This window comes from Cervus elaphus, chromosome 25 (genome assembly GCF_910594005.1).
Source record: "Cervus elaphus chromosome 25, mCerEla1.1, whole genome shotgun sequence".
NCBI lineage: Eukaryota > Metazoa > Chordata > Mammalia > Artiodactyla > Cervidae > Cervus > Cervus elaphus.
This window is the reverse complement of record NC_057839.1, coordinates 33874950-33902937: the sequence shown is the minus strand read 5'-3', so window position 1 is coordinate 33902937 and position 27988 is coordinate 33874950. Positions and strand designations below refer to the sequence as shown.

The following is a 27988-nucleotide window of genomic DNA, read 5'->3' as shown; positions in this document are numbered from 1 at the left end:
GAACACAGAGAGGGCGGGCACCCGGGAGGAAGATCCTAGGCGGCCGGAACGTGCTCGCGCCCGTGGCCGCCGCTGCCCGCGCCGCGGCCGACCGGGTGTCGGAGCGAGCGCACGTGCCTCGGCCGGACCCAAGCAGAGGGAGCGCCCGGGCACTGGCGAGGAAATGGCTGGAGAGGCGCTGTTCAGGGGTAGGGAAAAGTGCGGGGCGAATTACGCCCCGAGAGGGGAGAGCAGAGAAGGAAAGGCTTTCGGGACTGAGAGGAGAGAGGGAGGATCGTGAGCTAGGTAAGGCGGCCAGACTTAGGCCTCTGGAGGAAAGGGGGCGGGGCGGGGCGGGGGGGGGGGGCAGCGGTATAAAGCACACCCGGAACCGGTTGCCTGTTTATTCTGAGGTCTGGCTCGGAAGTGTTCACACCTGGAGTGTGGCGCGAGTGAGTGGAAGGTGGCGCCCCACCCCCGACAAAGCCAAGCTCTAAACCGGCCTAACCACGCCTCAGCTGGACTTCCTCTTCCCCGCGCGAGCGGCCTAGGCTTCGCGAGCGCCAAATCCTCTCAGTTAGCTCCGCCCCGCCATTAGAGGAGGGCGGGCGGGCGGGCGGGGGCGTGGCCCTCCCGCTCTCTAGTCTGCGCTGAGGCGTTCGCGTCAGTCGGAGTCCGACGCCGTGACGCAGCACGTCGACGTAAGTGACGCGCAGGCCCGGGCCGCTCCTCCTTCCCTGAGTGAGTGCCGGCCCGGTCGGGGCGGGGGAGAAGAGGGAGGGCGGGGGAGGGAGAGGCGACCCGGGAGTCGTTGTGGGCCGCGGGCCGGACCGGGTCCCGGGAAGGCGGGAGCCAGGGCCGGGCCGAGGGGCTTGGCGGGCCGTTAGCGGGCCGCGGCGGCTGTAGGGTCTCCTCCCCTGCCGGACTTGCGCGCCCCGGCGCTCGGAGCCTCCGGCGCTGTGCCCACCCCGCTCCAGCTCGCGTCTCCCGACTCCAATTAGGTCAGGCTCGGAGTCCCGCGGCCGCGGCTCCGGCCACCAACGCGCGGCGGCCGCCCGGCTCGCCTTTCTTTCTTCCCTCGCCTTCCTCTCCTCTTGCCTCACCCTCCCCCCTTCTTTCACGTTGCTTGGGTTTTGTTTTTTTTGTTGTTATTTTGTGCTTTAGGGGTTTTGTTCCTCAGCCCGAGCTCATGGGTGTACATTATCATGCTCCTCTTTTGTAGAGCAACCGGACGGCCATGGAGGCCGAAGAGACGATGGAATGCCTTCAGGAGTTCCCTGAACATCATAAAATGATCCTGGACCGATTGAATGAACAGCGAGAGCAGGACCGGTTTACTGACATCACCCTGATTGTCGACGGTGAGCAGGGTGGTGGGCTGGGGAGCTAAGTTTGTGCCTTCAGATCCTCTCTTCCCTTCCCCCACCCGCCTTTTTTACCCACCTTCTGTACTACCTATCGAAAGTCTGGAGGGTGCGCGCTCGGACCCGAGGACACTTATCAGTATCCCTTAACGGAGACCATGCTGCAGAAGGCTGGTCACACTTTAAACGTAATCGTGGTATTTTAACTTCTTGCAGTCTTTTGAAGTGTTCACATTGCACACTTGAGTGCAAGATGAGGGTGTGGGTTAGGGAGGATGTCTCTGAATGTTTGGTTAGTAGATTTCTGCTGCTAAGCTGCTTTGAGCAGTCACTCAGAGGAGTCATTTGGGAAGTGTTGATTCTTTCTAGTTTCTCAAATGGTCTTGGAGGTAGAATGTGAGAGACTCCTTAGCAGGACTGGTACCCGCTTTGGTGACCCCCAAAATAGAATGGGGTATTTACCAGTCTTGAGAGTTGTCATTACAGTGGAGACAAACACAGCTTAGGTGTCTTTTCTATTTAGTGAAAACAGACTTAAGGCAAGCTAATCTTTGTTACAGGTCTGCTATAGGTTGAGTTTCCAAATATTAGGCATACTAAAGTGTTTTTCATAGCAAACACATCCAGCTTGGTGCTTATTCTGTGGCTTTTTCTTCTCTTTTCCAATGATGTATAACCTTTTGAGTTATGTTTCTATTTAGCAGTTTCAACTGAATAGGATATGCTTTTGCCTGAAAGTGGTACCTCCTGAAATGTAGTAAGATATCCTTTATAAAACTGACTTAATAAGTAAGGCCTTTGAGGTAAAGATCTGGCTTCATGTCTAATTGAGATTCAAATTTGTCAAGATAGCTGCCCAGAATATAGTTTTTAAAATTATATTAAGAAAGATTTTAGTTTAATTTTTTAACTTGTTTTAATTTTTTATACTTTGTTTTTTGTGAATATGATGATTTCGTTTTTTTTTTCTCTAGGACACCATTTTAAGGCCCACAAGGCTGTTTTGGCTGCTTGCAGCAAGTTCTTCTATAAATTCTTTCAGGAGTTTACTCAGGAACCTTTGGTGGAGATAGAAGGTAAATGCTTGTTTTAAATACATTGTTTAGTAAACATTATAATTTGATGAAGTTTTTTAGACAGTAATTTAGTAAAATACTATGGGAAACAGGTATCAATGGTTCCTGTTAGGTGACTGGATAAGTTGTTCTTTTGACACCTGAGAATTTTTACTTTTAGTAACGTGCTTGGTAAAATGATCTTCCAGGAAAAACAGGTTAAATGGTATTTGTTGGTCTCTTAAACGAGTCTTTTTCATTGCTACAACCAGTGGTCACTGTCTTTTGAAAATGTATTAAAAGTGAATTTCCATCTTATTTAGTGGCCTTATGTTTTAGACTGATCAGGATGCTGCAGGCCTGTGTATTAGCGTGACATGCACAGTGTAAAATGGGCTGCTATAATATGGAAAAGGCTGGGAAAGATGAACTGAAGTGACATTTAAAAGAAGTTCAAGTGGTTGTAGAAGGTCTAGAATGGAAGGGGTCATCCACTACATGTTGTCCTAAAATAGAAATTGTTATACTTGGTTTTTTTGTAATAATAGTCCACCAAGTGCCAGGTATTATGCTGTGTTGTTTGTGTGCATTTTCTGAGTTTCACATCTATCCTTTGAAGTAAGTTATTTTCAATTTACATACCAGGGAACAGGCTCTAAAAGGTTACTTACCTAATGTTGCCTACCTAGCAAGGGATTCAGTTTATGCTGTTCCCATGCTTTTGTTTTCTGCTACTATAATACCTTGCTCTCTATCCCCAATCCAAAACTGTAGGAAATAAATCAGCTTTCTTACATAAATTTGGGGTTCTTGAATTTTGGTCTTGTATCTCTTTCATTATATATATATTCTCTGTTATGAACGGGTTGCCTGGAAACAGTATTCCCTTGGAAAAATTTGGTGCCTAGGGGAGTAAAGAAGATGTAGAGTTAAAAGATCGTCTTTGATAATGCCAGCTTATCTAGCGTTCTAACTGGTATCCATAGATGATCTTTTGATATCTGTGATGGAGAGAGCACAGGCATAACAGAAATCCTCAAAACATACTAAAGTGAGACTCCAGGATCCTACATGGTATTTGTTTCTATTACAAGGCAAAGTTGCATCCAGTTATTCACCTGAGGTATCAGACCCCAGGCAGGGTACTTTACTTCAATTGCATATTTGTTGCTTCATCTGAGAAGTATGATTGTTAGTAGGCTTAGTACTAATGATTAATTGAATTAACATGTGCAGAGCCTGGCATAGTGATTGGTGCATTGCCAAAGTTTACTAAATTGTGGCTATTTATCAAATTTAATACCTGTTAATACCGTGCGAGAAATTGATTAATAAGGCAGCCCTTAAGAGTTTCCAAATTTAATCATGGGTAGGCAACAGGTAGAAGAGTGCAAAAAAATGTTGCAGGGAATTTTATTGCATAATGGTGTAAGAAGGGAAGAAGAAGGATGAGTGGTTTAGAAGCTTAGAGGAAGAATTTCACAGAGGAGGTAACTTCTGGGCAGAATCCTAAGTCAAAAAGTAAGTAGCCAGGGCTAGAATATGTATTGCTGGTGGAGTGTGGAATACTGACCTACCTGAAGAAGTAGGGTCTTTTCTTCTCAAGAGTAATCACTTTGGAATTATTTCTTATATTTCTGATGTGCTATGTCCATTATAGGTACTTCTCTGATGGGTCAGATGGTAAAGAGTCTGCCTGCAATGCGGGAGACCTGGGTTTGATCTTTGGGTCAGGATCCATTACAGTATAGGACACACAACCTTCAGTATTTAAATTATAGAAAGTAAGAAGGAAACATGTAAAAACATTCTTTGTTTTTATTTGCCAGATCCAGGTTTAAAGAATCAATTTGACTCGGTGTCTTCTTAAGCCTTTAACTTTGAAATTGCTTTACTACTATCTGGCTAGGTCACCTGGCTGTAGAGAAAGCCCTGGGCGTGCACTTAGAAAACCTGGGTTGTAGTCTTAGTTTTACAGTTCGTTAGTTGTGTAACACTGAACATCTTCCTTTTTTTCTCTTTTAATTTGCAAAAATATGTCAAGTAAATTTGGATGATGTCATGGGCATTTTGAATATTACATTTTGATACTCTGCGATCTGTTAGAATCTTTGGGAAATGCTTTGGTTTTTGTTACTGATTTGATTGTGGTTTATTTTGTTTTGGCAGTCAACCTGATTAGGTTCAAACTGCCTTGTGTGGGCTGTGGATACAATTCCAATTTAGTTCTTAACATCTTTGTTCTGTTCAGGCCCCAGGTGTGCCGACCTGGGTGGTAGTCCACACACAGTCTAATTCTCAGAGCCTTTGCTGTGCTACCTCCCATTATTGTAGCTAGGCAGTATGCTCAAGACTGCATACACAGACTTGGACTTTTCACCAGCTCCCCTCCTGATTTTCTCTGTGCTTTAGCTCCCCAGAGCTCTCTTTCCTGGTCCTCTGGCTGGAAAACTGGGAACTTAGCCTCTCTGTGGTCTCCTACATTTTCTGTGATAGGATCCATTTCCTGGGTAAAATGGTGAGAGAGGAAAATAACAAGTATTCTCTCCATCTCTTCAGATGATTGTCTCTTTCCTAGTTCTCAGCCAGAGGAACTTTGTCATAGAATTTAGGTGCCTGCTTGGTGGCAGCTAGCCACAGTTATGCAGCATTCTAACTGGGGAAGAGCTGAGAGAGGAATAAAAAACAGTTGTTTTCCCCACCGCCACACACGCTCCATCTCCTTTCCTAGTTCTCTACTCAGTTCCTCTTGGAACTTTTTCTGTCTGCACCTACTCCCTGGTTATGGGAGTTTTACTGTCCTCAGGCTGTGCTATGGAGGAGCAAAAATATAAAACAGGAAACTCACTGCTCTTCTTTGAGTTCTGTTTCTCTTCCCAGGCTCTTTTCTTCTATTTTTTCTTGAAAGTCCTTTTATATTTGCGTTAGATGTTCTGTCCAGGGTCTTTAGTTGTATCAATGGACAAGATAGAATGGAGTATGCTTTCTTCATCGTAGCTAAAACTGGAACTCCTACCTGTAAAATAGTGATTGTTCTCATATTTAGCAGCACATTAGAAACACCAGCGGAGCTTTTGCAAGTACTAATAGCCAGGGTTTTTCTCCAGATCAGTTCACTATTTGAGGGGTGAAGTCTAAGCATCTGTCTTTCAAAGTTCTCTCGGTCCTTGTCATTCAGGGTGTGGTCTGAGGATGCATGGCATCGCCTGGGAGCTTGTGAGAGCTGTGGACTCTCAGGCTCTACTCTCGTCCTGCTGAATTAGAACAGAATCCTCAGATGACTCCTTTGAACAGCAAAGTTATGGCAGCTCTGCCCTAGGATAAGTCCAGTATGCAGCCAGTGTTGAGAACCACTGCCTTAGGGTTTTGTAAAACAAGCGTATATAAAGGGAATTTAAATTATAATATGTTCTATGAGTATGAACTGTCATTAGATGCAAGCTGACCCAGCTCTCTCTCTGCTTTTTCTGTCTTTAGTGAAGTGAGTTATCTTTGATAGGACTACAGGTTCACCTTTGACTTAAAATTGTTTTTTCAACTGAGAAGCATCCCAGCTAAGCTTTGTGACTTGGATTCACACCATATTACATCTTCAACAGACATTGATTTCCTTGTTTGGAACACAACAGCCTTCTAAACCGAGCTTCCAATTTTCCGAATCCATTCTTTACGTCCCCTGAAACCACAGATCCATAAGCACCTAGTTTCTCTCAAACAGCAACTCTGTCCAAAATTTTAGCTCCTAATATCAAGAATGAAACATGCAAGGACATGTTCATACATCCTAGTTGAGTAGGAGTTTTCCACTAGTTGGGGAATTCTGTAGACTAGAGAAATTCCAGAATGCCCTCTACCCCTCAACCCTTTGCCTCTTTCTGAATGGGAACAATGACCCAGGTTGAGGTGTTTGTATTAACATTTTCTTAGATACCTCGTTTAAAAAATTGTATTTTCTTGCACACTTATATTTTGAAAGGAGGAAGGAATTGAAAACATGGGCTGAAATTTGAAAGTTAGCCTACTAGTCCTGATAGAGTATACAATATTTTCGCAGAGCTGTGCATTACCTACCAACCCTTCACTTACCTGGGCAGGTGTTATAAAGGTGTTGTAAGTTTGGTTCCTGTTAACTAATTAGTCAGGTCCGTGGTTTATTCCTAGGACCAGTGTTGGACTGGCCACCTAAGAAGCACCTCGGTGCTTATAAAAAACAGTTCACTACCTCAGTTGTGATTCTGGAGATGAGGAGCCCATGCTTAAGTCACAGGTGACTCTGATTAGCCAAGATTGGGAGCTAAATCCACAGGTCCTTGAAGGTCAAATGTTTCTTTAAATTACTAACTTTTAGACTTTCCTAAGGTAATCCAGTATGTGTATTCTGCAGTACTCCCAGTGGGGCCTGGGGCAGTATCCTATAACCAAATAATAATAATCCAGTGTATTATTAATAAGCAACATAGCTTATTAAAATTTACTGTAAGTGGGATAAAGATTATAAATAGCCTCATGTTGGTTCAGATCAAATTTTGCTGCCACGTTTATTGGGAACTTTTGGTTTTAAGAAATGTGGGGGACTTTGGACGTATGAGTAAGAGATTGCAGTCAGTCCCGTAGTGAGTGAGAACATGGGTATTCAGACTCTTCCAAGAAGGAATATTCCTTAGCATCATCATGTTCAAAAATCTTTATCATGGACTTCGGAGCCAGACCATCTGGGTTTGATTCTAGTTTTATCACTTAATAGCTATGTTGACTTTGGCAAATTATTTAGCTTTTCCGTGCCTCAATTTCTTTAAAATGGGAATTATAACAGTACCTCATAGGGTTGTTGTGAATATTAAGTCAGTTGATAATTTTCTAAAGTATTTAGAGGCCTGCTTGATGTATATAGTATGTATATATATGTGTGTGTGTTTAATTAAAAACCCAAATTTCATTTCACTTCAGGAAAAATTTGCACATCGTTTATAGGAAGAATTTTTGATTCACTTTTAAATGTTTGATCAAACCATCTTAAAAAAAAGGAAGCAAAATCTAGTTGTCTGTTCCTCAGGCTACTCTTGAATAACATGGTCAAAAGTCAACCAGGAGAGGGACTTCCTGGGTGGCCTAGTCGGTAAGATTCTGTGCTCCCAATGCAGGGAGCCCAGGTTCAATCTCTGGTTTGGGAACTAGATCCCACATACTGCAATTAAGAGCTTGCGTTCATAATGAAGATTGAAGATCATGTGTGCCACAATTAAATATTTAAAAAAAAAAAAAAAAGGCCAAGAGAAAAAAGACTTAGGAGACCCAAATAAAACTAGCCTTCAGTGAATCAGTTATTTTTAGTTGCTTATTTGGTAGCATGTAACTTGGTCAAGTTACATTGTATTCTATAGTGCTTTTCAATATTCAGATTGTTGTCAGGCAATTTGAAGATGAGTTTTCTGAGACTCAGAGGTTCTGACTTGTCCCAGATTGCACAAGTCATGGAGTGCCTAGACTAAAACTTGAAAGTTCTGACTTCCTGAGTCATATTTTTCCTTACACAGAGGATGATGGATATTCCACCAGCTTTCTTACTGTTGTCTGGAAGGCTACATTCAGGTGTATAAACTGCATTGGAAAAACATAAAAATATTTTTATATTTTTTTGGCTGCGCCAAGTGGCTCTTGGGATTGTAGTTCCTAGACCAGGGATCTAACAACACATGCCCTTGGCAGTGAAATCTTGGAGTCTTAACCATTGGACTGCCAGAGGACATTCTTGTTTTGTAATGGTGCATATTGTGTGCAGTTTGGTCTTAGGCATTTCTTAGCATAAAAAAGCCTGCAAAAAGTTTTCTCTTTGTTCCTGTCAGTAGCTTTTCATACCTCACATTAGCAGACTGAAGCAATATTACATAGCATTGAAGAGCTCAGGGAAGTATAGTATCATTTTGGGCCAAAATCTAAACATAGAACTTGTAAAGAAAGCTTGGAATTATGGAAGCTTAATATAAAAATGACTTTAGCCTTTATTTATACCAAATTTGTGTGCTTTCATTTTAGGAAGCTTTGTGTTAGATACTGTGAGGTGAGTTTAGACAGAAATTCTCCTCAAGTAACTTGCAGTCAAGAGTTGTCTGAATTTTAACTATCAGACTAGGTACAGAGTTCAGCCTGAGGGGAGTATTAAAGAAGGTTCGTTAAAGACATGGCATTAAAATTGGACCCTCAAGGGTCATAGAATTTGTCCAGAAATAAAGTGATTAAGCCTTCAGGAAAGGAGGATGTTAAAGGGCAAGAAAGTGCTTAGAAAGGGACAGGTTTGTTTGAGGATCAGTATATAATGTGGGTTTGATACATTTTAAAATTTGAAAGGGAAAAATAGTGGTAAGTAGAAAAATAATGTAAAAGACCTTGAAATAAAGGCAGAATGGTACTGAATTTTACTTGATAAGCTGTGGAAAGCTATTGATGATTTTGGAGCTGAGTTGACAGACAGCTTCCTGGCAAGAGGGAGAACTTCTGATGTAGTAGTTAGCCCATTTGTGTATTTGAGTGATAGATTTTACTGTTCTGTAAGAGCCTTAGGAAATCTTTGGGAAAGGAAATCTTAAAGTAGTTTGCTAGTTAGTGTTGAATTTGGCTACAATATTATGCTGTAAATGAGAATTCTGCCCAGAAGTTGTCTTCCAAAATGACAAATGCTAATCTGTTTTCAAACACTGGGCTTCTTTTTATTCCCATTACTAAATGTTGTAAGATTTGAATCAATGTGAATGCATGTTAATACACATCCTTTTTACAGGTGTTAGTAAAATGGCCTTTCGTCATTTGATTGAGTTCACATATACAGCAAAGTTAATGATACAAGGAGAAGAAGAAGCCAATGATGTATGGAAAGCAGCAGAGTTTCTACAGATGCTAGAAGCTATCAAAGCCCTTGAAGTCAGGTAATTATTCCCTTAATGAGGAGCAGATAGTTACTTTCAGTCATGTTCACCCTGACTCTTAGGCAAGAATTTATCGTATGTGTCATGCCATAAAGAACTGATAGTTTGAAATCAGGAATATATTTAAGGATCTGTTAAGTTCTTGGAGAAGAAAATGGCAACCGACTCCAGTATTCTTGCCTGCGGAATACTATGAACAGAGAAGCCTGGCAGGCTACAGCCCATAGGGTTGCAAAGAGTCTTATATGACTAATGCGATTTAGCACGCTTTAAGTTTTACTGGTTGCTGATTGTTCTTTCCCTCACACTTGATTTCTTGTCCTTACAGTAAAAATTGTCCTAATATTAACAAAGATAGCATATTTTATTTTTAATTAAATAAGGCATGCTCATGTTCAGTCGTGTTTGACTCTTTGTGACCCCATGGACTATAGCCCACCAGGCTTCTTTGTCCATGGAATTTTTCAGGCAAGAATATGGAGTGGGTTGCCATTTCCTCCACCAAGGGATCTTCCTGACCGAGGAATTGAACCCATGTCTCTTGCATCTCCTGCATTGGCAGGCGGATTCTTTACCACTGGACCACCTGGGAAGCCCCAATAAAATAAGGAGGGCTAGGCAATTTTTAAGGAGTTCTCTGGGTTCCTATGCACTGTTCTGTGGAGTCAAGTTGTTAATTATTTGTACCAAGACTTATTCTAAAAAATGCTTGGCTTACAAAGATTAACATGGTATTTTTTAAAAATAAGTGAGAAAGTTGGTGAAGATACAAGAAATAGGCCAGGTGAGGTGATAATCAGTGAAGTTAGAAATATGGTGGCAAAAATACATGCCATTTGAGTCTGTACTTGCCAGATAGGCTAAATGTAGCTCTGAGTTCTGAAGCACCTAGTATAAAAGAGGGTTTTCCTGCTGGCTCAGCTGTAAAGAATCTGCCTGCAATGTGGGAGACCTGGGTTCAATCCCTACGTTGGGAAGATTGCCCTGGAGAAGGGAATGGCTACTCACTCCCAATATTCTGGCCTGGAGAATTCCATGGACTTGATAGTCCATGGGGTTGCAAAGAGTTGGACATGACTGAATGTCAGTTACATTATTTATGGTTATAGGATGAGAACAAATTAATTGCTTAGGAGCCATTCTTGGTATTAAAACACACAATTTCTCATAGGAAATTATTAGGAAGACATTAAGTGGTATCATGAATAAATAACCTCAACATCTTACATAATGAATAGTGGCACTGTAATGTAGTGAGTAAGAACAAGAGCTTTGGAGACAGGCTGCCTCGAAAATACGCCAGCTCTGCCACTATGTGGCCTTAATGAAATTACTCCACCTCCTATCAGCTGTGCAGTTTCCTTATCTGTCAAATGGGATTAATAAAGGACCTTTCTACATAGGATTATTTGTGAGGGTTGAATGGATGAATGTAAAGTGCTTAGCCTGGAGTCTGGCACTTAGGACTCTAAATGTGAATTACCGTTGGTGGTAGCCCCTGGCTCTGTTTCTTAGGACCCTCGATATAGGTCATTGGTAAAACATGAAGGTGAAGTTTGGTAAAAATCAGTTTCGCATGGGACAAAATGATTTGGTCTGACTCACTGATGTGGTTCAGTTAGATGTAATTTAAAATAATTTAGAAATAATTGAACTGTAGATATCCAAAAATACTTTTTTTCCTAATGAGCTTTTAATTAGTTTGGTGACAGAGTTCAAGATTAGAGTTTTCTGATAGGAGCTTGGTGTGTATATATTCTCTGGTGACTAGCATCTGGCACATGGTTTGTGTGCAGTAAACATTTATGAATGGATGAATGGTGCATGCCAATTAAAACCAGGCCAGCATTCTTCTGCAGAGAGAGCTGAGATCTGGATGGCAAAAGTAAAGGTGTGTTGTGGATATGTACCTGATTAGATCATACTGTGTTAAAGTGGAGGTAGATTCAGCAGCATCAGATTTCTGGTTAAATCCTGTATATGAACTCTCTGAAAACATGTTCTGTGTGGTCCATTTGCTGCTCGGGGTAGTGAGTAGCATCTCACTATAGGGAAAGTCCTGAGTAGCAGAACATTGGAACATATTCTCTGACAATGGACAAGGTTGGATTTGGGAGGCATTTAACTGAGTTTATGTGTCTAGTCAAAGGGTAAGAATAGCTGGGTACAGCCATTTAGAACCTTTAGAAGATTTATTATAAGACTGAGGTCCAAAAAAAAAAAAAAAAAAAAGACTGAGGTCCTTACAGTAATTACAGCCATCAGTGCTTGCCAAGATAAATATGTTGGCATGTTGAATTGTTGATGAACCAGTTATACATGCAGTGTAGTCTGAAGAGTTCTTCAGGAAGGTAGCAGTATTACATATTGGCTGTTTTTAATAGGTTATGTGTATGTCAATATTATGCAATTTAGGAATAAAAATTGCATAATTTAGTTGTGTTTAAGTCAACAGGTGAAGGCAACTCTATATTGAGAAGCTTATTGTATAACTGTTTTGCAGATAGAGAAGGTGAATAAATGCTCTTCTAGCATTTGCAGTATGCATGTATTTTTGAAATACAGTGGTAAACTTTTTGAATGGCACTGGAAAAGAATCTCCAGATTCTCCTTATTTTGCTGAAATTGCATCATTGTTTTCATTTAAAACTGTATGAGAAGGTTCCTGTTACTTGTTAGGAAGCAGCAGTTGCCTTATAGATGTTTTCTTCCTCAGCTGTTTGAAATATAATTCACATAATACAGTTCACTCATTTTAATGTAAAGTTTGAAGTTTGTTAATTGTACACAGTGGTGTGACCACCACCACAAATATTCCCATCTCCCTATGTTTTCCTATAACTTTGCAATCAGCTGTGATCCCCAGCCCCAGGCAACCAATGATCTTGATTTTTATCACTGTGGCTTTAGCTTATTTAGAATGTCATATACATGGCTTCCTATATTGTGTAGTCTTTCATGCTTGACTTTTTTCACTTGGCCTCATGCTTTAGAGGTTTGTCCATGTTGTCATGGGTTCCTTTTTATTGCTGACTGTTACTTCATTGTATGAATATACCATCTGGGCTTTTCCTGGTGGCTCACGTGATAAAGAATCTTCCTGCAGTTCAGGAGACCTGGGTTTAATCCCTAGGTTGGGAATATCCCCTGGAGAAGGGAATGGCAACCTCCAGCCAGTATTCTTTCCTGGAGAATTCCATGGACAGAGGAGCCTGGCCAGCTACCGTCCTTAGGGTTGCAAAGAGTCAGACATGACTAAACGACTAACATACACCATCTGTTGATCGACATTTAGATATTTTTTTCAGTTTTTGGCTGTTACAAATGAAAGGGCTATGCATATTTGTAGGTCTTTGTATATATGGTTTCATTTCTCTCAGTAAATACTTAGAAGTGGAATAGCTGGGTTGTATTATGGATGTGTTTAGTTTTGTTCTTTTTTTAAGAAACTGCCCAACTGTTTTCCAAAGTGATGTGCCATTTTGCATTCCAGCTTGTAGTGTATAAGAGTTCCAACTGCTCCACAGCCTTCCTAATACTTGATATGATCAGACTTTTATTTTAGCTAAGTTGGTAAGTATATAGTGGTTTTAATTTGCATTTCCCTAATGACTAATGATGTTGAGCCTTTTTTCATGTGCTCTTTTGCCATCTGTTTATCTTCTTTGTGATATCTTTTACCCATTTTTAAAGTTGGGATGTTGTCAAGAACTGTGACAGGTGTGAGATTTCATCCTATTTGCAAGCTAATAAGTTGGCATGCCACAGTTTTATGGATGCTGGCAGAAGATATGAAACTTGTGAGTCAGAAAGGACTTTATTTCTCTCTCAGCGTACAGACCAGCCTGAAGTTCATGTTCACACCAGTTCCTCTCGCCTCCGTACCCCGCGTCCCGTGCGGAATGGTGCCGTCACTTCCATGTGTACTGTGCGCTCAGTGGTTTACATCACAGCCGAGAAACTCTGGGCTTTAGGAAACTTTTATAACGAGTTGCAAGCAAACCTGCCCAGGTTTTTCCCCAGAGGGGCCATTGTCTTTATTATTCTGACAATAAATAATTGTCCTCCATTCTGGAGGTAGAAAGGTTGTATTTTGTAAGGTAATTTGCTATATAGACAACTCAGAAGACAGAACAAGACTGGCTCTATGTTTGTGTATAAGATATGCAGAAATCTGAGGGATCCATGGAGAATTTTCTTCCACAGTATGGTTTTTCTACACTCAGCTTCTGGTGAATTTTCTCATGAGTATGCTACTCCGTAACCACTTGGATTAATCTGACCAATAGGGGACTTGGACCAAATCCATTCAGTTTTTCTCACACTGGATTTAATTAAGACAGCTGTTTCAGCAGAACTCCAAGTAGCAGGATATGGCCACCCTGCAGTGCTAAGCTTAACTGTGCACCCACTCCCCTAAGGTCCTGCACTAAGCCAGCTGAGTAAATCCCTAGAAAGCCAGGTGGCTTTCTCTTTTAGTTTCTGTATTGGCTTTTCCACTTAGCTGTAAGCATCAATCTGAGTATAGCAAGATGTTTTAGCAATTGCACAGTCTCATTATTGGTCCACAGGGCAAGTGTAGCCTCCGTAATAACCTTGGCTAGTGATTTGAGGTGAAAATGAATACCTTCCAGAGCCCAAGTGCTATCATTGATCGCATTGTATTGAGTCAGGCACAAATTTTGTACCAGCTTTTTATTTAAGTAGCCTCATTTTGGAGAGATATATGGTCATCTGAGAACTAAATTGATACACCAGTGGTGTTTCCCTAAACATTGGATGGTGTCTTCTTCCCACCAAGAGTTGCAAGGCATTTATAGGGAGGGAAGGAAGTTAGTACCTGACTTCATACAAGAAGTACAGTCCTTGGAACACACAGGTGCTTTTGGAATAAAGTGTTGTTTACAATTTGTTTGTGCCCCAAAGTGGGACAACCTTCTTCAGTTGGCTCACAGGTTGATGTTGTCACCAGCATGGCCTCTCCTTTTCCCAGCTCAGCTTCAATGATTGTGTGTAGGCCTTGTTTTTGGAGAGAATGTCTAAGGGCAGCCAGTTTAATCCGTCTGTTTATCATGAGCACCTGGATGCCAGCTGAGTGGCAGTCAGGTGCCTCATGAACTGAGCGTCAGCTTTGGTAATGGTAGCGGGCAAACATCTGGTATTTTTGCATGGGACATATAAGTCTTTGCCATCCCCAGCTCTTTGCAAAATCCTTCCTGGTAAAGTTGAGATGGTGATTGAATTGTTAGAGCCCTTGGCGTGAGACGACAGATCAAGGAGTTGCAAGTTGCAGCACTTGAGGAAACCTGAACGAGAGCCTTTTCCTACCTGAGGAAGACTCAGAGTGGTCCTGAAGGACAGAGACCTTTAATGTCTCTTCTCCCCTGTACCTCCTGGAGTCTACGAGGTTTTCTCTCCAGGTTCCAGGGTGATGGTTCTCCCTCTACCCCCACAAAACCAGTGTGTGCCATTCTAGTAGCTGTAACTTAACCCCATTTCCAGTTCTCTCCTTCTCTTACCCAGACCTTTCATCTGGAATGGTCAGGGACAAGGACATTTTATAAAACTTAAGATACCTATTATTTCTTCCACCTTGGGTCATGAGAACCAATCTAAGAACACTTGGCAAGCATATATTCAACCAACTAGTCATTATGCTTAGGATCTAAGATGATGTCCATTCCGTAAGAGAATCCAGATAGCTGAACTGGAACTAAGTTTAAATCTGCTAGGCCCACTTTTGACCAGGCTGACCCCAGGTTGCCATTAGGCAGAAGGAAGAAGATCATGTCTAAGAATGGTCACAGCGGACCCTGAATTTCCACTGAGGTTTATGTAACTTCCCACTCCATTTGCCTTGATCGTTATTACCCAGGAGGCAGCCAAAAATAGATGATTCTGGGGATAGTAGAATTTGATGACTAAACTGCCTACTGGATTTTTGGACGAGGAAGAAGTGAGGGGAGGAGAGTCAGAAAGTTTTCTGAGTCAATGTTTGAGAAAGTTGCTGCAGTTCTCTACACCACCAGTATCTGGTTGGTAGAAAGCTTGAAAGGTTTAACAGTACCTTGACTAACAGCCGATTGAGTGGCATTTGGTGCATCAGTGTCAGACTGCAGATGGTCCAGAAAGCTAAACATACGACACAGCTCAGTTCCCAGAGCCGGATGGTGTGGCCAGAACCAGCGGCTCAGGCTTGAACAGCAGCAGTATAACCTGAAGAAGTGTCAGTAGTTGAGAGGCATATGGCCCTGAGATGGGTCCAAAGGTCTAGTGTAGTCAGTCTGCAAGGAACGGTTGGAGACAATGCCCTGTATGATTTGGCTTCATTCACTATAAGACAGGCCAACTTTTGGCCAGTGTCACAAGTCTGACATGCTATAGTAACGTCTCCATCAGAAGCATAGGGTCCTTGACTTTCTGCTCAGTCTCTGATGGTGGATGTATCACCAGGTTCAGAATAATGTGGGACATAGGCAGCAGTGATGGAAATTTGGACAGTGTAGGTTGATAAGCAACTTGATTCCAGTTGGTATCATTAGAGAATAGGCCTTTACCATGAGTATCTAAACTACTTACTCAGATAGTTGGATCAACAGCTCTTTGTCTCCATAGTTTTGACCCTCAAGATGGGTGTCTTTAATCTGCCAAGATTTCCAGGTCTCCCAGACAGCTTGGCCATTTGCAATAGCTCGGGAGTCGGTAAAAATATCTCAAGGTTCATTGTGAAGAGTGTCGTCCAGAGTGTGTATTCGTCTAGAGTGACGAAAACATCCTTGAGTTCTGCCTTCTAAGCAGAGCAACTGTGTCCACTTTTGGTTTTGAAAAGTTGGTGCTGAGACTGAGCATCTGGCAGCCCAGTGAATACCATCAGCCTTCAACTTAGCTAGGCCACCAGTGAATGAAAGACCCCATTGATCTAGTGGCTTTCTTTGGGCAGCAGGGGTGCTACCACTTTTTCATGTAAAGCCAAGAGTTCAACTGCTTTCTTGAATGTAAGTATTTCTTTGGGACCAGTGAGACTTGTTGGGCACCTTTTGCCTTGATAGTCATAAAGTTTTAGTTAACAGTCCGAAATGGCAATATCAGGCTGGAGAGCCTCAAAGCTTCCATGGATCGGGCATCACTTTTAACAAGAATCAAATAGCAGCTAACCCTTTCTTGTCAGAGTGAGTGTACCTCATGGCCATGTCAAGGAATTGGCAAGTCCAAAATCCAAGGAATATCTTTGGGTGGAGACAGCCTGCCAGTAGCAGATGCTATAATCTGCAAAAAGTATCAGTCTCAGACGTAGAGCTCAAAGAAGTCATTAGACGAGGGGGTCCCTGAAGGTGGGGAATGTGCTACAGCTATATGGAAACTTCCAGTGCAGCCTATTGGTTGGAGGCCCACTTAAAAGGTGCTGCTTTGCAGACTGAGTAATATACAGAAAAAAGTATTGATAGAGTGCCCAGGTGAGGCACATGCTTTCCTTAATACCTAAAAAATCCAGTGAGTTACTGGGCCTCATGTTTGGTGGGAAGAGGGAGGAGGTAGAGAAACTGTTTTTTTGTTTGTTTTGTTTTGTTTTTACTGCTGGAGGGAATTGAATGTTGTGAATCTGCCTATCTAGTCCCAAGAAATTTTACTTGGTGAGCAGTCCTCTGAATTTTGTTGGGATTTATCAGCAGTCTCTGGACTTGGCTCAGATGGTAAAGAGTCTGCCTGCAATGCAGGAGACCCAGGTTCAATCCCTGGGTTGGGAAGAACCCCTGAAGAAGGAAGTGGCAACCCACTCCAGTATTCTTGAATGGACAGTGTAGGAGAATGGAGAATCCTATGGACAGAGGAGTGTAGTGGTCTACAGTCCATGGCGTCACAAAGAGTTGGACACAACTGAGCGAGTTTCTCTTAATCACTTATCAGCAGTCTCTGCTGGTAGAAGTGTTGTGACACTATAGTCAGGGCTTTTCAGACTGAGACTTCGGGCTTGCCAGTCAATAGGATATCAGCAATGTAAACATCAAGAGATAGAGACACTCATGCTAAATCCTGACCTAGCTACTGGTGGCTAATGTCAGGGGAGTTTCTTCCAGTACCTCTTCTCTGCATGTGGCTCTTCTCCATGGAAATGGTCCATCTCTGGTACTTATGGGGAAGTAGTAAATGCCCATACCATACCAATCTCTGCTGTGCATACAGATGTCAAAGCAATGACAGTATATATTGTGTTGGCCACAATGTTTATTTGAATTTTTCTGTAACATCAGCCCCACCCAAAGGACAACCTCCCTTTCCTTCTGTGACCTTGCCCAAACTCCCAACACTTGAATGAAACCACCTCCTCTCTCTGAGGATGAGAGATGGAATGGGGAGTTGGACATCTGTGGAATATAATAGAGCTATGGCAATTTGTGTCTTTACCATCCTTGAGTTTTCCTTATCATGCTTGGATGTGTATGGTGTCTTCACTATTTACCCTTGAATGGAGAGCAAGGAGACTTTGGCTTCAACTGTAATTCTCTTTCTCCAAGCAGGTGAAGTTAAGTCAGGGGCAAAGGGAGAAGGTAGAAGGGGAAATGCTGTGGAGAGAGAAAGTGACGGTGACAGAAAGGTACATTTTGCCTTCCAGCAGCACCTGAGCTGCGAATGGCTCAGCCAGACAAACCTCCAGTGTTTTCATCCCCCTCAAAGCCCTGTGTCAGGCAGAAAGGTTGTTGCAGACCCCATCAGTGTCTGTCTGGGGGTTCTCTTGATTCAACAGCCCCATCCACATTGCTTTCCACTTCGGGCCACGTGGTTTATGCCTCTGAGCTGACTCAGACTTGACTTCCGCAGTGATGGCTTTTTCAAAAGAGTGTACCTTTCCTTATTCATAGGTATTTTCGTTTCCTGGGGCTACCGTAACAAAGTACCACACACTGCATGTCTTAACACAGTTCTGGAGGCTAGAAATCCTAAATCAAGCTGTTGGTAGGGCCACATTCCCTCAGAAGCCTCTAGAGGAGAATCCTTCCTTCCTTGACTTGACTTTCTCCTTTCTCGTAGGCTGGTAGCCCCAGGTGTTCTTTGGTTTGTGACAGCATGACTCCAGTTTCTGCCTCCATCTTCACATTGCCATCTTCCCTCTGTTTTCATATGGCCTTCTCTTCTTTGGGTCCAAAGTCCTTCTTCTTACGAGGACATAGCGTAGGGCCTGCTCTGATGACCTCAACTTGATTACATCTGCGAAGACATTCTAAATAAGGTCCCGTTCATAGTTATTGGGTCAGGACTTCATCATATCTTTTGAGGGTGCACAGTTCAGCTCAGAGCAGTAGGCAAGTCAGTAGAGAACCAATTGTTGACCTTACAATTTGGTAAACGTGTTTGATGCCAGCTCCAGCAGACTTCCTCAAATTCCATTTGCTCTGTGAGGTCTCATCCTTCCTGTTCCAGAAAGTCTTGTCTTTTTCAGCATCCTGTTTTTGGTTGCCAATATCTGGCAAGATCTGTGAGGGATCAGAGATGTTACCCTACTTGCAAGCCAGCACATTATCTGCCACGATCTCACGGATGCTGATAGAAGATAACAGGACTCGTAGGTCAGAAAAAAGAACTTTATTACTCTATTTGTGCCACTTTTCCCTTCCTCAAGTCCCAGAGGTGACATAGAGTGGCCTGCATGTGGTTGGTTTTCATCACAGATGAAGAAGGCCCAGCTTGGGAAACCAAAGTCCTTTAGAATGGGCTGCAGACAAACCTGCCTGACCTTTGTCCCATAGCAGGGACATTATTATATGGACAGTAAGTAAAGCTGTCTTCTCCAGAGGAGCCACTCTGTATTCCAAGGCTGTTGGCGCCTCTGCAAACACCTTTGAAAAATAATCCAGAACCAAAGCTGTCTTCACAAGATACACAGAAACACGAGGGACTCATGGGGAATTGTTTCCCAACAGTTGTCTGAAGAGATTGAGTTTATAGAATTGTAAGAATTCTTTTTATATTGTCTATATAAAACCTTTGACAAATAGTTTGCAAATATTTTTCTTCTGTTCTGTGGCTTGCCTTCCTGTTAATAACTGTGTATTTCAAAGGACAAAGTTTTTAATTTTGATGAAAACTATCTTACCAGGTTTTTTTTTTTTTTATCTTACCAGTTTTTACTCACAGTTTTTGCTCTCTGCGTGTTACTTAAGAAATCTTTGAAGTTGCAAAGATTTTTATCCAGTTTTCTGCTAGAAGTGTAATAGTTCTTACATTTAAGTCTATGATCCATTTTAAATTTTTTTGTGTATGTTAAGTGAGTAAGGGTCAAGGTTTATTTTTCCTATACAGATAGCAGTTGTTCCAACACTACTGTCATATGTTTTCTCCATTAAATTATCTTGGAACCTTTTTTCAAAAATCAATTAACTATACACGTGTAGTCTATTTCTGGACTTTTACTCCATTAATCTCCATGTCTATCCTTTCCCCAGTCAGATTGTCTAAATTTTGTAGCTTTGTAATAAGTCTGGATATCAGCTAATATAAGTCTTGCAATCTTGTTTTCTGCCATTCCATACAAGTTTTATTATCAGCTTATCAATTTCTTCCAAAAAGCCTAGTTGGATTGATTGGTCCTAGAGAATTTTTAAACCCGTGTGTTATGTATTTCAGAAACAAAGAAAACTCAGCTCCACTAGAGGAAAATACCACGGGGAAAAATGAAGCAAAAAAAAGAAAGATTGCAGAAACTTCAAATGTTATCACTGAGTCATTGCCATCTGCAGAATCTGAACCTGTTGAAATTGAGGTGGAGATTGCTGAAGGCACAATCGAAGTGGAAGATGAAGGCATCGAAACGTTGGAGGAAGTGGCTTCTGCCAAGCAGTCCATAAAGTACATTCAGAGCACAGGTTCCTCTGATGATTCCGCTCTGGCATTGTTGGCAGATATTACCAGCAAGTACCGCCAAGGCGATAGAAAAGGGCAGATTAAAGATGAAGACGGCTGTGCATCTGACCCCACAAGCAAACAGGTAGAAGGTATTGAAATTGTGGAACTTCAGCTGTCACATGTGAAGGACTTGTTCCATTGTGAGAAATGTAACCGTTCATTTAAATTGTTTTACCATTTTAAGGAACACATGAAATCACACTCCACTGAGAGTTTCAAGTGTGAAATATGCAATAAAAGGTATCTTCGGGAGAGCGCGTGGAAACAGCACCTCAGTTGTTACCACCTTGAAGAAGGTGGAGTCAGTAAGAAGCAGAGAACTGGGAAAAAAATACACATATGTCAGTACTGTGAGAAGCAGTTTGACCACTTTGGACATTTTAAAGAGCATCTTCGAAAACATACAGGTAAGTAACAAATATTTTATATTAGAAGTTTATTTTTTTTCCACACTCACTTCAAGCTGAGTGTCTCAATTCTTTTTTATTAGTGTTATAGAAACCATTTCGTGTGTTTCCTAATTGTAGGCTGAGCACAGTGTTTTTATAATACTAGTTTGTTGATATTGATGCTATCAAGCAAAGTCAGTATTAACTTTGAAGTTAATTGTCATTCTTACACCTTGCCAATTTTTGTATTTTCAAAAGATATACATAAACACTGTGATTATTATTAAAGATTATTGATTATGAAATTTTAATTATATGAAACTTCACTATTAACTGTTTTTACTTTATCTGCCTTATGTTAGCACATTACATAGATGAATACATTTATAAACAATCCCAAACATGTTTATACCTTTGCGAACATTTGCTTATCTGTTTTGACCTGGCGGATAGGTAGGCAGTATTTGCCCATCTCCCTCATCTCTCCAAGGCAAACATGTCAGGACTGGTGGACAGCCAGGGAGATGAAAAGGGTAAGGTTTCTGTACTTTAGGTCATGGAGGTTTAGAGTACCTACCTTCAAGGAGTTCAGAGTTTTGTGAAGAGAGACAAGCAGGCACGATCAGCTGAGTGCTGATAGAGGAAAGCACAGAGTCTTAGGGGAATGCCTGCTGATGCTGTTTATGGTGGAGGACAAGGATGGCTTCCTAGAGGGTTTATCCTATGATGATTCTCAAAGGAAAAGGAGTTAGCCATGAGACGAGCCCTCCAGCAAAAGAAGCTAAGTGTACAGATACGAGGAGAGAAAAGTCACTCATATGGAGTACTTGTTAGCTGGTTATTATGGCTAGAGTTGGGTCCAAGTAGAGGAACGCCAGGAGATGCAGCTAAAGAGTTTTGGGGCTGACTATATGACATGCACTTTGGCATCATGGATCATCTGCCAGTGGTTCAAGGACAGAAGAGAGAAAGTGATGAGAGATGAGGCTAAGATCATGTAGATAAATGCTCCACATGAGTTAGATTTTATCTTGGAAGACTGGGTCGCTTTTAAGAAACTTTTAAGAAATTTAACCCAGGGAGATTTCTAATTAAATTTATGCTTTAGAGACAGAGAACTGGCAGGATTGGAGTGGGTGAAGCCTCCTGGGTCTAATTAGGAAGTTGTTTGAGTAATCTAAACAAGGATGAGGGGTTGAATAAAGGCAGTAATATGGTAAAGGCTTGAAGGTACAACATGAAGTAGACAAAGTCAGCAGGGTTTGGTGACTGGTGAGACGTGGAGATAAAAGAGGGGCTTCCTTGGTGGCTCAGACAGTAAAAAATCTGCCTGCCAGTGTAGGAGACTGGGTTTGATTCCTGGGTCGGGAAGATCCCCCTGGAAAAGGGAATGGCAATCTGCTCCAGTATTCTTGCCTGGAGAATCCCTTGGACAGAGAAATCTGGTGGGCTGCAGTTCATGGGAACACGAAGAGTCGGACATGACTGAGCAAGTAAGGGGTAAAGAGAAGGTGACTCCCAGCTTTCTGATTTGGGTGGCTTAGTGATCAAAAGTTTAATGTTAGAAAGAAAAATACAGAAGGGTAAAATTTGGGGATGAGGGGAGAGAGCAGATATACTGACAGCTATACCTGTGGGACACCCAGTGTGAAAGAGAACTTAAAGGTGACCTGTAACCATGTTTTCAAATAATTGTTCCCTAGTTTTTCAGGGAGGTAGTATGGAAGCTTAGGAAAAAATATAGGTTTGGAAACCAGTGTTAGATTCAGGCTCCAGTTTTTTTGTTTTGGCCTGACTGTGCAGCTTGTGGGATCTTAGTTCCCTGATCAGGGATTGAATCTTGGGTCCCGCAGTGAAAGCGTGGAGTCCTAAGCACTGGAATTCCCAGGCTCCATTTCTGACATTTGTCAGCCTGATGAACTTGACTGGTCTCTTTATTGTTGGATCTCTCTACTTATCTGTGTAAATAAGAGTAATGACACCTACTTTACAGGGTTATGACAAGAGAAATTGATAAAAGCACTTTGAAGATTGTACTTTTTACACATCTAAAGTATAATTTGTTACTGTTTCTAGACTTTATTAAATTAAGTTTTTAAATAGCAGAAGTTCAAATAATGTGCACTGAAAAGTCAGTCTCTTTGCTATTTAAATAGGTCTCCCCAGAAGCAATTACTGCCTTCATTTTCTTAAGTTTATCTTTCCAGATATGTTCTTTGCATTTTCAAGTAACCATAAACACAGAACTTTTGGAAAAAAAAAAAAAAAAAGACAAACAGCAGCATACAGTACAGTGGTACACCATTTAATTTATTTTGAAATCTTTTTTAACATGTGAAACATTCATGAATGCACTTTTTTTTGGTCACTGTGACCATATGGGATTTCAGTTACCTGCATGCCCTAATTTACTTCATCACTCATGATGATACAATTTTAGGTTGTTGCTAGTCTTTTGCCATTCACTACAAACTGTGCTGCAGCAAACATACCTGTACATAATTTTTTTTCTTTTTCTTTTTTCTTTTCTACCTGTACATAATTTTTGTGTACATGTTTAAGTAACTTAATTTTTGACAGAATTGCCAAGTTAAAGGATATGTGCATTTTAAATCTTGGCAAATATTATCAAATTGCCCTTTAAAGAAGTTAACAACAATTTTTATTTGTAGGCTTCATTTTACAGTGAAAAATTATATACTATTAAAACCATTCTAGTTAGCGATATTCCAACATTTGGGGAGTTGTAAAAGAGTTTCTGTACCAACAGTAATTCTAGGTGATTAGATCTTTTCTCATTAATTTTTTCATCTTATGAAAATTATATAAAAAATAAGCTATAGTTGTTTTTTTTTTTTTTTTTTTTTTTTATTGCTATAGTTGTTTTTTCAGGGAAAAAACACAGCTCAGAGTTATTCCTTGACTGTGTCGGTTCCACGTGAGTATGAGGGTCACGTCTGGGACCTGATCATCACTGAGGCTCCACCTCTGAAATCTTCCTCTTGTTCTCTCCAGGCATCATCCTCTCTGGACTTCTCTCCTGCTTTCCTTCCTCTGGCTGTGGGACTCAGCCTCCTTTAACCTCATTTAGACTGCCTGTCCTTCTGTATCCCTTAAACCTCATTTATTGCCCCATTTCTTACTCCATCTTCTCCTCATTGTGTACTTCCTGAGTCACTTTTTCTTGTGCTCTAAGCACATTTCCTTGGCTTTTGAACCCTACATCCTGGAATTATTGTAGTCATTTACTTCTGCTCCCTGCTGAGCACTTCTGGCAAAAAGTCTTATCAGACCTTAAGTTAGGCCTTTGGTATCTGGTGTATATCTTTCCTTTCCTAATTGCCATTCTAGACCTTCAGTGCAGTACTCGAGCCCCCGTCCACACCCCAACTTAGGTGTGAAGAAACCTGTGTGGTTCCTTCATTGTCTCCTCCTCTTATTACAGAGAAAGATATTTTCCTGTTTTTCAAGGCCAGTCCTGAATCCTGCATCTCAATGTCTTCTCCAAAACCATGTTTCACCTGTCATTCCTACTGCTATCTCCTTCTCCACTGGTTCCTTCTTCCTTAGCAAATAAGTAATGATTCTTTTCTGGCTGAAAGAACCTCTTATTGACTTGTCCCCATTGAGCCACTTCTCTTCTTTACTTCCAAGCCTTCTTGAAAGAATTTCTGTACTGACTGTTTTCATTGACTTGCCTCACTCACTCTCCCTTACCCCCCACTGTAGCGTGGCTCCTGATTGCCCCATACCACTCCCAGTGTTCTTGCTAGCATGACCCCAACCCCCTGTTGTTACCCTACCTGTCATTTCTGTTCGGTTCAACACTGTTTACTACCTTATCTTCTTGACATTTCTTCCTTAACTTTCCTTAGTGTTCTTCTGTCTACCAGACTTTGCCACTTTGCTCTGAGTACCTCAAACTCACTAGACTCAAAACTTAATTTGTAATCTTCCCCAGCACATCCTACTGCACGCCTCCTTAAACATCTCTGTTCTTTATTCTGGTTGGTGTTCTAAACCGGCAATCTGGGAGTCAGTATGATACCTCTTGTCTTAGTCCTCACCCTCCATGCTGTTTTACACCTCTCTGCCGCCTCCTGGAATAAACTCTCTTTCCTGAACTTCTCTTAGTCCATTTTAGGCAGAATTCGTCACTCCTCTGTGCTGCTACAGCCCATTTCATTGCCCTCTTCTCTGTAACAGGCTTTCTGTGGTGTATTGCATTTGTTTATGTCCATGTATTTCACCTTCCTGAAATACCCTGGCCTATACTATGAAACTTTTTAAAATAAGGACAATTTATCTTCATTACCTAGCACATGCTTGGCAATACAATAAGTGCTCAAAAATTGCTGTGGAATGGAGAGGCCTGCGTGTCCCCGAAAAGGAATTTGACTTTGATTTTTATCTAAGGGAAAATAGACAGTTTTTTAAGAAATGCAAAAGCATGGAACAACATTCAGATCCAAATTTTTATTTCTTTGCCAGAGCACAGTTATAAGAATCATTAAAAACTTGTATTTCCACCTCTTAGAATAGTCTTTTAGATGTGGTAGAAACATCAAAGTTATAAGTTCTGCTCTTCCATTCAAGACAGTCCTATCAGAATTACCCAAAAAGAAAAAAACATTTTGCATTTTCTGTTTTTCTTGATTTGTCAATATTTTTTTATAATTCTAACAGGTGAAAAACCTTTTGAATGTCCAAATTGTCATGAACGATTTGCTAGGAATAGTACCCTCAAATGTCACTTGACTGCATGCCAAACTGGAGTGGGAGCAAAAAAGGGGAGGAAGAAGCTCTATGAATGTCAGGTATGTGGGGATGTGGTGTACTCTGTCCTGAGCAAAGAAGTCTGTGTTTGAAATTGTTAGAAGGGACGAGTAACAAGCCTAGACCAAAAGTATGGCTCTGACAGTTCAGAAAGAAATGAGACTAAAGAAGATAATTGTCTTGCTTTTATAAGGAAAACTGTTGTTTTTACCCAATCCTAGATGATACCAATGTTATTAACATCATGTCCTAAGTAACAAGTAGTATGAAACTGTGGTTATTCTTAACCATAGAGCAGTCATTGGAATTCCGGAGTGGGGTGAAAGAGGCAGACCAGCTGTAATGGGCTCTTCTTCCTTGGTTAGTGTTTTTATTCCAAATGGTGAGATTGTTCTTAATGTTGATATTATGTAAGAAAGTATAATAGTGTTACCTTTATATTCCTAGAATTTATGACATTTAAACAATGAAGGAAATATTAAAATGTTTCCCAAAAAGGATTTCAGTTGTTAGCTACAACAGCTAAAAAGTCAAATAAACAAAAGATTTATGAAATCCCTTAGACTATCTTACAGACGTTATATTTATAACATATTCCGAAAAATCTGCAACTTTTTCCTTACACAGATTAAATACATCCCGTATTTTCTTCAGTTTGAATGTTAAGTGTTAATACTAACTATTTGGTTGTTGCAGGTCTGTAATAGTGTGTTTAACAGCTGGGACCAGTTCAAAGATCACCTGGTGATACACACTGGAGATAAACCCAACCATTGTACTCTGTGTGACTTGTGGTTTATGCAAGGAAATGAATTAAGGAGGCATCTCAGTGATACTCATAATATTTCAGAGCGCCTGGTAACTGAAGAAGTTCTTTCAGTAGAAACACGTGTGCAAACTGAACCTGTGACATCAATGACTATTATAGAACAAGTTGGGAAGGTGCATGTGTTACCACTGCTCCAGGTTCAGGTGGATTCAGCACAAGTGACTGTGGAACAGGTCCATCCAGATCTGCTCCAGGACAGCCAAGTGCACGAGTCACACATGAGTGAGCTTCCAGAGCAGGTCCAGGTAAGTTATCTAGAAGTGGGGCGAATTCAGACTGAAGAAGGTACTGAAGTCCATGTAGAGGAGCTGCATGTTGAACGGGTAAATCAGATGCCAGTGGAAGTACAAACTGAGCTTCTAGAAGCAGACTTGGATCAAGTGACCCCTGAAATCATGAACCAAGAGGAGAGAGACCCTACCCAAGCAGATGCTGCTGAGGCTGCTACAGAAGAACACGAAGATGCTGAGGCTTTAGAGACCAAATCAACAGTGGATTCCCAAGCCGAAAAGGCAGGAAATGAGAACAGAACACCTATGCCAGTTTTAGAATGAAATAACAAATGCATATATTTTTAAAGTTATCTGTTGGGTTTTTGAACTGATGATGGGCAGTGTGACTGTCCTTACGCTAACAGACATGTGGACCAAAGTTAAACTCTTTCCTGTTGTGCTGAACTGTTTCTATGGAAGCAGACTGATTTCCCCCCACTTTGCCACAGAGGAGGGATCTTTCCCATAAGTGAATGGGAAGCTTTGAGAAGTATATTTCTGGAAAACTTAAATGGATTATATTCTTATTATATAGTTGGGTACGAATGTATATTTTCATTGTGGTAAGAGTTCTTACTCTCTTTCCCTGGTCATGTCCTTCCTCAAGTTTTTTTCCCCCCCATGTTGTAAAATCAAATGTAAAATCATTAGAATACAAGTTTATGTATTCTAATGCATGTTAGAAAATTTGAATATATAGGAAACAAGGCTGCATGAAGAAAAGTGCATTGTTACTGTGCAGTTAAATTTTGGCTTCTGGCTTCCTTTAGTTTGAACAACATTCTTGTCTGCCCTGATGGATAGTCATAGATGTCATCTCTGCAACAGAAACAGAGTGGTGGTGGCGAATTTCTAGAATGTTTAAAAAAAAAAAAACACACACACACACCCATGTGCCTTTTCAAAACCAACTAAACTTCTATAAAGCATCTCTAGTTCTTTCAAAATTTGTGTTGTAAGCAGTGTAGGTGATGCTGTAGTACTTTATATTTTTTTTCTTATAATGACAGCTACCAATTCTTTTTCATTTAGGTTGAGAAATTTCATTTAATGGCAGCTGAAGGGCCATTTTCAATTGGGAAAATTCATTTATATCTGTGGTAAACTTTATTTTGATGAAAAGTTGCACTAGTATTTTACCACCAGATGAAAACAAGATGAGCATCATTTAAAAATTAATGTATTTAAAATAAAGTACAGAGAAAAACATGTATATAATATATCAGGCTTTGTTTTGAATGAATCTTTTCCCCCAATCCTTAATGTAAAGATCTTGTGCTATAACTTTTAAAGCCATACAAATAAGAGTGCTAAACTGTGGACTTAAAAGTAGGTGTGTAAATATTTTTAATCAGTATTACTTGGAAAATAAAATATAACAACTACAGAAAATAAACCAATATGCTATTTTCTTTACCTGTTAAATATTGGGAGATATTTACATTTTTAAAGTAAACTTTAAAATTATGTGTTTATGACTCTTTTTTTTCAATTTAACCAGTGTT

The 27988-nt window shown here is 41.0% G+C and overlaps 1 protein-coding gene across 8 annotated transcripts; it reads left to right on the top strand.

The window, feature by feature from the left end:
* The first annotated feature begins 10 nt into the window (after positions 1-10).
* Positions 11-27952, top strand: ZNF131 (zinc finger protein 131). 8 transcript variants are annotated; one of them, XM_043887538.1, is made up of 8 exons: positions 633-720; positions 1202-1340; positions 2318-2419; positions 9174-9318; positions 19939-20299; positions 20402-20624; positions 25293-25423; positions 26079-27952. In XM_043887538.1, exons 2-8 carry the CDS (start codon positions 1217-1219, stop codon positions 26763-26765), a joined length of 1773 nt encoding a protein of 590 aa, XP_043743473.1. In that variant the 5' UTR covers positions 633-720; positions 1202-1216; the 3' UTR covers positions 26766-27952. The 8 variants fall into 8 exon arrangements, with proteins under 8 accessions (XP_043743470.1, XP_043743472.1, XP_043743471.1 ...); XM_043887539.1 differs by having other exon boundaries at positions 717-980; XM_043887535.1 differs by lacking the exon at positions 633-720 and adding an exon at positions 11-285 and having other exon boundaries at positions 19939-20624.
* The last annotated feature ends 36 nt before the right edge of the window (positions 27953-27988 follow it).